Here is an 11,968-nt window from a genome sequence, read left to right on the forward strand (position 1 = left end):
AGGGAGCCAAAATTGGGGTTTCCCATGAAATACCATCCTTAGAGCCAAATGGCCAGTAAAAGAGATCCCACGGGACTAGAATCCAAGGTTAATACCCAAAAGGGGTCTAGGGGACAAGAGCACAAACTTAGCCCATTCTTTCTGTCGAATCCCGTCGAATCCCCCCATTACTCTATATGCCCGGAAGTGTACATGATAAGCAAACTACAATACTCAATTTCCAAATGACAAGACATACCTTTAGGTTCGGGAGGCCCACCTTCAAACATACAATCATGGCAGATGGGCAAGGGACCACATGGCTGGCTCAGGTGGCAGAGAAATGACACAGTGAGCTAGTTGGTGGCTGCAAGGGGCTGCCAACTGAGGACCAGCTTGATGAAAAAATTCTCCTAGGTATATTACCACAAAATGGTGGGTAACAGGCACATAAGCCCCATATTTCCATAGCAACATCCAAGAAGGGTGTTTATTCTAATATGCAAATGTCCCTCTAAATTTCCTTTCAACAGTGATGACAGGGCCTTGAAGTCTTCAATAGTGATAATGTTCACATGATGCAAATTTTGCAGCCCCTTTACCATGTAATAAAGTCAGCTTCAGCATAACAAGACCTCAACAAGATAATTCTGAAGTGCAAAAGGTAGGCTCTGAGTTTTGTGGCTAGAAACCAGAATAAGACATAGGTTGGCCCATGAGTTTTTAATGTGTTGGTGAAAATTCGGTTCACTACATTCATTTAAGTTCGGCCTGGTTATTACTCTTTCAATTGAAACTAAAACCATTATAGGGCATCCTTGTAGTACCATTTAATTCCAATGCGCACACACATATGGTTGTGTGTCAACACTCTAAGCTGGCAATTCTCTCCCATAGCTAGTGTGCAACTCTGTTCCTCACTGGTAGATTTAATCCTTGCACAACTGATGCAAGTTTCAGGCCAAACTTCATCCATAGTAAACACTTCAAGGTCTCATGAAGCTCGGGTGACTTGTGTTTATAGGTGATATGTCAGAAGCATGTAGTAGCATTAACAACAGTCCTTTGGCAACTTTGTCACCCTCCTTTGGGCTGCCTGCATCAGGTCTTTCCTTTATGGGCTTCTTGAGACCAGTCTTTCAAAATAGGCAACCTCCTAAGATCTCTTCCAGTGCACCACTGAGAATTGCTGTCCAACTTTGTATATGCCAGTGATTTCTATTTCACGTCCAACAATAAATTTGACCTTCTCTTTTGTCTCCTCCAAAGAAGTTTGTTCTTCAGTTAACATGGTAACAATCCTCACAAAATTTAATGAGATCCATGAACAAATGTTGTTAAAATTGGCAACTAGGGCCAAACTCCATGTGGGTCATCTTATTTATGGCAGCGGATATTTTTCCTAGATTCCTCTTGTTGAGAGGTGTAGGATTGATCTAAAGATCATTCGATTCCAACAAGTATTTATGGAGATATGAATTTATTTGTATTTACTTGACAAATTGTCAAGGTCGGCCAGCAGCTAAATGTGTGGCACACATGCCCAGCAAATCATATCAGTACAAGTGAGGTTGATTCATTATCAACTCATTTCATCTCACTCATTCTTCTCTCTCTCCTTAGCTTTGGGTTACACAAGGAGCAGCTCACACGTGGGAAGGAGGAGGATGCAGAAAAGCAAGGAAGACGCAGAAAGGATGAAGAAGCTGCTGAAGGTCCCTTTGACCAGCATTGACCAAGCATTGACCTTAGAAGAGTGTGGTTTTGGTGTGGCTGCCTCACCTAGGTAGGCCACAGATTTTGGCATGCAAATCGAGGCAATCTGACCTCTGGTTTGACCAGCGTTGACTGCCCTAGCTTGGGGCAGCAGGTTGACTTCAGTCAACAGCAGTTTGACTGTGTTTTTGGGGCTGTTTATGGGCTGTTTCTTCAGGCTGTTTGAGGATTAGTTGACTGGGAAATTGACCAAGCATATTGGAGGTCAATTTCATCTCGTTTGACTAAGTTTGACTTTGCTGATCTAGGGTTTGTTGCTGCTGATATAAAATTACAGAATTCTGTTTTTTACTGTTTTTCTCTGCTGAACTATTGAAGATAAAAGAAGATTTGATCAAAGGGTTTCCCCGCATTGGGGTTTGTCCCTGGCTAGCCACCACATCTTGTGTCTCTTGTCTTGGCTTATTTTCTGTCGATCGTTTAATGTTCTATCTGCACTTTACTTAATGTTTATGTGATTGCTAATCAGTGACAAATAAGAAGAAAATAAGTAAACTGCTCTAAGCATAGAACATACCATAATTTAACAAATGTCCTGTTCTATGCTCTTCAGATGTGATCTTTAAGATCCAGCAGGTTTAATGCCCAACTGTATATTGTTGTCACAGCCACCTTGAAATTCATACCCCTTAATTGATCTTCCAAACCTAGTATATCAGGGTGTGTGCTAGCATACAAATTCCTTCAACTAGCTTTGAGTATCTAATTTTTGTCTGTGGACAATGCCTCTGATTGATATGCTATACATTCTTACACAATGCCTGTTGTTTGTTTCCAGCTGGATCTGAAACCTTGTAATTTCATGCTCTGAATTTTAATTGAGTGCAACAAATTACAATATATTCCTCAACTTTAGTAGGAAGAGGTAACTAATTTTTAGACAAATTGAGTGCATTGTTGTAGAGTGGCATGATCAGTGACTCAAAAGTGAGAAGACACCACCGTTGGAAACTGCCACCTTGAGTATTTGGAAGACCATGTGAAGGACCTACTTAACTAGTTAGTAATTCCTGAAAAATATGTGGAAAGCTTCCTTCAAAACAAGGCAATTTTCAGGGGCCCATGTTGCCTATTCAAAATGACCCAGGTAAAACTTGTATGTTAGCATATAAATGTGGGTGATTAGCTTTGGGCATATACTGTATGTTTGTGTGTGGACTCTGGAGAATGCCCCCGTTATTGATATACTACACATCGCATAACTCTTGTTGTTTGTTTCCAGCTGGACCTGAAAAGTTGTGAACCCTGCTCCAAATTTTTCATTGATAAGAGTGACAAATTACAATACGTTCCTCAATTTTAGTAGAACAAGATGACTGATTTGAAGACAAAATGCACTATTTAGTGGCATGATCAGGGACCCTCATTATGGGGATCCCCTTCCAACGTCACCATTTTTCCAAATAAGAATGAAACTGTTCACAGCCCATCGGGCTAGGCTGAATGGCGGATGTCCTGCACCAGAAAGCATTTGCTGATCAATATTAAGGCCCCACCCAGGTTTGAAATTTGATTAACCTGCCTAATGTGGTTTGTGGGTGGTTGTGTTAGGCTCAGGAGTATAGGGGCAGTCCCTCCAACTCGATCCCAGGCCTCCTTGGTGACAGGTGGCAGATCTACTGATTACCCTGATACCAAGAAAAATGAATGAATCTGTTCACTCTGGAGCTGGAAGAGTAAAATTATTGGACATATTGAGTGATAAATAAAAGCTTTTGTACATAAAAAGCTGAGAGATCCAGATTTCAAATGGATGGATGAACTTGGTAACGGTGATCCAAATGGCATTGAACTTTACTAGATCATTAAGTTTATTCCAAAATTTTATTTCATATATTTGTTACCTGTGAAGGAAAAGGAAAACTTCTGTGAGGCTTTAGAGCAATATGCTGTTGAATAAACACTTTCCGAGTAATAATTGTATTGTTTGTTAATTATAACGAGTAGTTGCATAAATGGGTACCTCCTTTTTTGCACTCTTTCTATTGCATGTTGGAACTGGTACTAGAACACTCTAGAAAGGGGGGATTTGTATATGTTTTATATGAAAATGGAAATATCATTGCTTTGTTTATCTGTCTTCTGTTAGTAGAGGAGGAATTTTAAATTCCCTGAGATGAAATTTTCCCATACAGAAGGATGCCACCATCAATGCATTTCAAGAGATTAATAGAAATTGAACCTCTTTTGATAATCTCTAGGCATTTTGCAGGCTGAAATTTGAATGCCGGTTTCATCTGAGAAAATGTTTGTTTATCCAAACTTTTTTTCTCTACCTTATCTTGATAGAGGAGAATATAACATTCACTGAGATGAATTTTTTTTACAGAGAAGGATGCCACCATCAATGCATTTCATGAAATTGATTGAAATAGAACCTCTTTTGTTAATCTATAGGCATTTTGCAGGCTGAATGCTGGTTTCATCTACGAAAGAGTTATGGAAATTTTCCTATTGAAAGGCTCCCTTCAGATCCCTCTGAAATAATGCAAGGTCGGCTAAGAACTCTGGAAGAAACAGCTGCTTCTATGTCGAGGGGCCTAACAAAGACAGAAACTCCTTTACAAAGAAGCAAACACTCAGACTATGATTTTTTTGTTGGACGCAGAAGGTAAATTAATGTGCATATTGGTTGGTTTACATTCTTTTCCCCAAATCGGGGTTGTACTATCTGTTTTTGCCAGAGAATGGTGACACAAGAAGCATATGAGGAACCCACATTTTGTAATAGTTTCTTTTCCATGGGTTTGTTACCGGTTGTAACACGGTTATGGCCTTGTTACTTCTGTAAATTAGTACAAAGATGCCCCAGGTGATAAGGGGAGCATCTTGGTCCTTCCATTTATATAGTCTTTGGAAAAAAGGAAAAAAAAATTCTCAGTTGTAAAATAACTATTGTCCAGGGATATTCAGTAGGGATTATTGGTTGTATTTAACTTCATCAGCTCTGTCATATTCAACTTTATCAGCTGATAACTTCTCTGTGCAATTCTCTTTTTGAAAATTTTGAAAATGAACTTGACAGCCATGAGATGTTTCCATGTGGAGAGAGTTGAGTGCATATATTTTGTTATCCAATATTTATAAAATTAGAGTCTAGCTTTTTCCACTAAATAAAGTCTGCGAATGTTCATCTTTGTTATTTTACAAGGTTCATCTTCACAACCTTTTTATATGACCCATGCTTATTATGAATGATGCCTCATTTATGATTCTGTCTCATGATTTTATTTTTTAGCTTGAAAATGTACTATATTTATGTTTTTTGATATGTTTGTATTTCTAATCCATAGTTGCATTCCACTTTTTCCTGTCAATCTCAATGATTCTTCAAATTTGTCTGTCTGTTGCTACTATTCTAGAAACTATAATACTATGACTTTACCGTATTCTTCTTTGTTGGATTTGAGATCTTCGTTCTACTAACTAAATTGGTATTACTGATTCTCCATAGCCACTTTAATTGGTGCTGCTATGCTAAAACTTTTCTTCCTAATGACCAGTACAAGAATGTTTTTCTCCCTTCAGTGATCTTGTTTTACCATATCCTGTAATTGTAAACCTTTTACTTAAATCTTTTATGTAGTAGTAATTCTTGACTGAATTTATATCACGGTTAACTTAGAAATCTTCCCTGACAATTTTTTAATGGTTATTTGATATACCTAGTTACTTAAAATTGTCGGCATTGGTGTTATAATTTGTTTAAAATAAATGCTAGTCCTAGCAACTGAGAAAGTTGGCAGCTTTGCTTTCAAAAGTTCTAAAGTGTTTTCTTCTCATAAGTTGCAGCATCATTATTCTGATTGTACTTTTCTATGATGAGCCTTAGATCATGTTAAGACAACATGATGGGAAAAGAAGCATGGGGACTATTTACGAGTAAATCAGTTTACAAGGAAATAATAATGTAATATGTGGGAAAGATGAGTTACGAGTCAGCAGTTAAATTACAATTGTGTTTTGTTCTTACAGCTCAAACTTTTTAAAGAAAAAGCCTTTGCAATGATTAAAGATTTTAAATCCATGTTCAGATCAAAATATTCTACAATGTTAAAGTTTCAATATTAATTTCTCAATGGAATACGTCAGAGAACCCATTCCCAATACTAGTTTCCAATGGAATGTGTCAAAGAACCCTTGCATAGGTTCAATGTAGCTTATGTCACCAGCATTGAAATGCTTTCTTCCCCTTAGTTGTAGATGTGTTTCTAATAATAATTCTCTGATGTGCACGCACCAAATACTACTATATTATCGATCATGTTAGGACAACAGGGAGGGAAAGGAATATAGGATCTCTCTATATGTAAATCAATTTGCAATTAAGAAATAATTATGTAATATGTGGGAAGGATGACTTTGGGGTCAAGGAAATTACAATCTTGATTTTTTGTTTTGAAATTCCAATTCAAATTTTTTGTAAAGACAGCCTTTTCAAATGATTCAAGTGAAACGTAGGTCAAACTATCCTACAATGTTGAGATCCCAGTGCTAGTTTTTTAATGGAATATGTGAGAGAATCTTCAATGCAGCTTATATTTATTGCCAGTGTGGATCCCTTGCTCACTGAAAAAGGAAACAGTGTTTTCAAAAAAATGTTCTATAACCCTAAAAAAATATTACATGAGTATTACACGAGTTTGTTAAATAGACATACCTATTCTACAATATTAAGATCCCAATACTAGTTTCTTTAATGGAATATGTGAGAAAACTGTTGAATAGGTTCAATGCAGCTTATATTTATTCAGTATGTTTCCTTTTCTAATTGAAAAAGAGAAAAAAATATTTTTGAAAAAATGTTCTTTTTTTTTTCTCTGCAAATACTAACTTCTATTAACTGAAAGGAAAAATATTTTTACATATTATCGAGGCATGATAGCACTCGACAGAACAGAACTGCCCCATTACAGACATAAGCTGGGGAAATCAGTTACAAAGTGCAAGAAACCATAAATCAGACATAGAGAGAGACACGCGGTGCTGAGAAGGAGAACTGAGCTAGCACAGAAACACAAAAAACATTGCAACCCAACATACAAAGAGTCATTAAATTCCCATCTGGGAGCCAAAAACCAGTAGGACAATTGCATAGAAACCTGACCACAAGCTTGAAACCGAAGCCGAAACAAAAAGAGACAGTCCCAAGTGGCGCTACTTCTCCTTTGCTGGGTCATGGTCCTTCTTCTCATCCCAAGCAGTATCACCAGTCTTCAAACCTTCATTACCGCTTAAATCGCTGTCAGGGATTGCTATGGCATGTTCCGCCTCGCCATGAGTTCTGTCCTTAGCTGCAGGTCCTGTATCTTCAAGGGGAGGAAGATTTTTGAGAAAAGCCTCCTGTTTAGCTTTCTCTGTTTCCCAATTTTCCATGTTGTCTTTGTCCGAGGAATTCTCACTTCCTGGAGAAGGATCAGGGGCAATGCAGGCCAAGGGGGAGACAAGGTTTTCCTCTTCCGAGAGAATTAGGGTAATGTGGGCAGTGACCAGGGGCCTATGCAGATTACTTTGAAATTTGAAGTGCGTTGTTTGAAAAGCACTGTTCGGAATAGGTTTCCAACCAGAGCCAACAGAAGGCCCAGCTTCATGGACGGGGGAGGGATTGAAAGGTTCCGATGCCGTTTCCATGGCATGGCCGACTGGAGGATGCAGATGGCTATCCCGACGCCCCCCTGAACGATGCCGCTTGCCCGAGCGAACCATGATGACAGACAGAAGGTAGGACACAAATGGGTTATGGACAGGATGACCAACAGGACGGAGTCGGGTGAGGCAAGAGGGATGCCCAACAGAGCTTGCGACCGACACCACAATATGACAGAGCTTATAAACAACCACAAAAATTGCAGACAACAACAGAGAGCAAGAATCCAGAACAGGGGAGAAATTACCCTTGAGAGAGATGGCTTTGAGCCCGCGGCAGTGCACCAAATTTAAGCCATCACCCACAGCTCCCGCAAACCAGGTTCTATTACCGCACGACTGAGCACAAGGCTTGGTGAGTGAACCATGGATCGACATGATTATAACAGGAGGAATGTTGCGTCGATCAACGTAGAACTTAAATGCAAATCCGCCACCCAATCTCCCATTAATACTCATTCCCTGCTCGCATGAGGTTACGTCTCGGGAGGCCACGCTGCTCTGTAGCTGGCAATACTGGGCATTAACTTCTTGCATGGAGAACTGTGGGTCAGTGATGCCACCCGGATCCGGGATTGAAAAAATGTTCTTACTTCACCTATATTTTTGTAATAATTTGTGGTAAAGATGCACTTGGAACATTATAAAAAGTATAGCTACACCTTAAAACTTTTTGGACCGAATCTATGGTCATTGTGGGGCCTGTTGTCGCGCAGATTGACACGACAACGCTCAGACCGGGGGCTGTCACTCTTATCCCCGATCCCTCCGTTTAAGCCTGTCTCTCGCGGCTAAGGGGGGTAGTCCCTGTGAGATGATGAAGACCAACTGTCGACCAGTTGGTTGGGAGACATGAGATACGATATAAAAAAGCACTTGATGGATTTGATTAATTTAGCAGACCAGTGCCTTAAGAGATTGTGGTTAAAACGATTACTTGTTAAATGATATAAAAATATGGACCATGAACAACAATCATCTATCATTAGCTAAATACTCTTAGAATGACCAAAACGATATCCAGCAATTGAGAATTTTCAAAAAATGAATGCTTTAAACCACCACGAATCATAAACCATTAACCAGATATCAATTTCGCATCTCGACTTGAAAATTTAGATCTCAGCATGAAAAATATGACAATCCCCGAAAATAACTGGATCTAAAAATTTTCACAATATTTTTATATTTTTTCAAAAAAAAATTTAAATCTTTTTTCAATTTTTTTTTTATTTTATATTATAAAAATCTAAAAAAGGAAAAAATCTAAAACTAAAATCTAACAAAAATCTAAAGACTAAATATTAGAATCTAAAAATATAAAAACAAAATGAAAACTAATTAAAATTATATTAAAATCCTAAATCTAAAGTCTAATGTTAATCTAAAATTATAAAATCAAAATCCTAAAAATAACAATTAAAAAAAATGAATGCTACTTTTTTTATTTTATTTTTTATAACCAAACTAAAACCAAAATTAAAATCTAATTAAAAATCTAATTAAAATCTAATATACGTAACTATACAAAAGTTAAAACTAAAACAAAATTGCACTACGTTAAATAACAAAGGGTCAAAAATAATAAAAAAAAAAAAAAAAAAAAAAAAAAAAAAACTGATAAACGAAAACGAAATAAACGTAACCCGTATAAAAAAATCGAGCTGCCAGTTCAGACGGAAGCCGTAACCCTAGATCACAGGTTAACCAAGTATTGCATTATGATGATAAAGAGCTGAATTGAATCGTAACCCTGGCTCAATGAAAATTACCGAATGCGTGGAGAAAATCTCGACAGGGATAGAATGACTTAAATCGTTTAAGAACTTACCTCATTTACCTGGCCCGTTGAACGATTTCGATACCTGGATCCTCCGCGTGAATGAGATGTGGTTTCCAGCTCCGGACGCGGCGATTCGAAATAATTTCATGAGCGTACTCAGATTGATGGCCAGCTGCGTAAACATTATTCGATGGGATCGAAGCTTATGGCGGCTGGAAAACGCTGCTTCCCCTGTTTACGATTTCAATGCCTCTACGCACGATGCTTATTACGCGTAAAAATACGACAGTCAGAGACTCTCTTCATGAATAATTGCGCATTGACAATCTTATACCAGATTAGAGATACTCGTTTTCGGTGAAAATCGAAGATCGTCCTGAAGACGCTGATGACCCTTCACCCGGACGTGTTGATAGCAGACGACGGTGTTTTGAGAAAAAACGTGAATCGGCTTTCTTGAAATTTGGTTCTCTGACTCGATGTGCGCAGATCAATATGTCTTGAAGCCGCTGCTTGTTCTTGTGCAAGGAAGCTGAGTATGATTTTGCTCACTGTTGATCTCATGTAGCTGATCCCACGCAACTGAAACGAATTTTTCCTGATGTAATAGAATGCTGGGCACTTTGCAAGTTCTGGCCCGTATGTGCAGCAGCAAGGATTCTGCAGGCAACTTGATCCTCTGAGTGTGGAAAAACTGTGGCTACTGGCGAAATAGGGTACGGATGATGGCCTTGGAAATTTAATAATCCTGCAAGCCTGAAAGGAAAAGATCACCCAAAGGAAATATATGCCTAAAACCAAGAAACTGAAAACCCTAATTGAACCTGAAAAAAAAATTGAAACCCTAGAACAGAAAAATTTGAAACCCTAAGATAGCTGATTAATTTACAAATTTGGCCCCTTAACAGCCAGATTCATCAATAAGCACGGAAATATTTTTAAGAAATAAAGATTTTCACTGTGAAGAACTTCAGAAAATCTCTCATGCAAATTAAAAATAAACTGAATGATAGACCCAGGATCAAATCCAATTGGGCTCAGCAAAAAATGCTCGTGGGAGTTGGCTGGTTCAGCCAAGAACTTTCCCGAACGCCCACAAATTTCTTTCAAAAAATGTTTTCTGCACAGCTCAAAACAACCATCAGTAAAGAGGGCAAAAATGCTACTAGATCTCAGGAAGTAATGGAGATACCTGCCATTACTTTATAAACCCTAACAGCACCCAAACCCTAGCAAGTGAAAAAGATACATGTGCTCACAATACTCTACAAAAAGCTATTATTAACGGCTGAAAATAACATATGCAGAAAATTAAAACAATCTCACAGCATTTCAAGAGAGTAGCACCAGCAAGATATGGACCCCAAAGTCTTCTTTTATTAACCAGAAACAAATTTACAAGAGAGCTTCTTCAGTATCAGACTCATAGATCGAATGAATTGAAAATGACCCCTAGCACCCTATTTAAAGGAAATGATCCCAACGGCTAGTTCGAGTGATCCATGTAGAAATGATCTCGACCGTTGATGAGGATCAAGACATATCTTGATCTCATCCGTCGATTTATTCACTTAAAATATTATTATTTTATTAGTTAGGGTTTTATTATTTTTTTAATTTTTAATTTATTTCATTTTTTTTAATTTTTATTTAATTTTTTAATTCATTTTAAAATGGATCATCGAACTAAGCCTTCGGAAACATCACCTAGGACCTAGGACTTAGGACTCATGAGGGGATTTAAAACATTTTTCGACCCTCAGGACACATTACATCATGACTTTTACAATTTACATCTTAAGGGAGAAAACCCCTTTAACATAGACCCTCACAAATCACCCAGTTCTGCGACACAACTATAATCTAGCAGATCAACACACTAGGATTCTCCTAAAATTCCAATGACAAAATCCATCCCGGCTTTGGGGTCAGGTTTGAAGGAAAACTCTGCCGATCCATGGATCGGTGAGACGAAAAACCTTCCGGGACGTAGATTACCACTAGAAAGTTAGGTCCACCTAGGCAATTCACATACACGACTCATATCTGCTAAGATTATTTACAATTAATACATGCAGACTGGGTTTACAATCAAAATGATTAAGCTGCTGATGACTGCAGGATGGCACGGACACGCTGATCAGGTGCTGCCCCTTTTTGCAAAGAAAAGGGGGGTGTACTGCATGGGTAGTTGACCAGTAGAGGTCAACATCTGGCTCTACTTGGGGACACGTTGCTGCTTGCAGGAATGTGAGAATCCAGAATCTGCATCCATACAACACAAAAATAAGTAGCGTCCATCCAAAATCATCATATACATTAAGCACAGGAAAGATAAAAGCTCTTCATTTATTAACTATCTAAAGCAGAAATAAAAATGCGGAAAAAACAAGGAGTAGGGTTAGAAATACGATACAAAGGATGCCCTACGGCATCAGATGTGTTCAATATAGTGCATACTGAGCATTTGCCTGCTTTCAGGAAAATCTGTCGGCTGCTTGTCAGACGTGCCATGTCCAATTTTGCATATGGTAGGACTCTTTCCTATCCGAAAATCAAGCTGCTCGCGGCCGTCGGATGCGTCAAATTTTCTTCTTATTTTCTTTCTCTTGCGCTTTTTCTTTCTGGAAGGTTGAATTACTGATGATCTGGTACTTTCTGTTTCAAAACTATCAGATGAAGTATGCGTGATATGTCTTTCTTCATCTTGCATCTGATCTTTATCATTCTTAAATATATCCGGATCACCCTCAATTAACCATCTTTCAATCGAATCAATGACCT

General features: G+C 38.2%; 1 protein-coding gene across 1 annotated transcript in view; it reads left to right on the top strand.

Annotated features, from left to right (window-relative positions):
* The window catches only part of LOC149152007 (uncharacterized), a 55,071-nt gene extending 50,288 nt beyond the window's left edge, over positions 1–4,783 (top strand). Inside the window, exon 4 of the mRNA XM_089439877.1 lies at positions 4,164–4,783. Coding sequence (XP_089296003.1) covers positions 4,164–4,370 — 207 coding nt within the window. The 3' untranslated portion in view covers positions 4,371–4,783. The remainder of the gene's footprint in view (positions 1–4,163) is intronic.
* Positions 4,784–11,968: the final 7,185 nt, after the last annotated feature.

This window comes from Pinus tabuliformis, chromosome 9 (genome assembly GCF_031772625.1).
Source record: "Pinus tabuliformis cultivar Carrire ecotype Pingquan chromosome 9, CPIR1, whole genome shotgun sequence".
Classification (NCBI taxonomy): Eukaryota; Viridiplantae; Streptophyta; class Pinopsida; order Pinales; family Pinaceae; genus Pinus; species Pinus tabuliformis.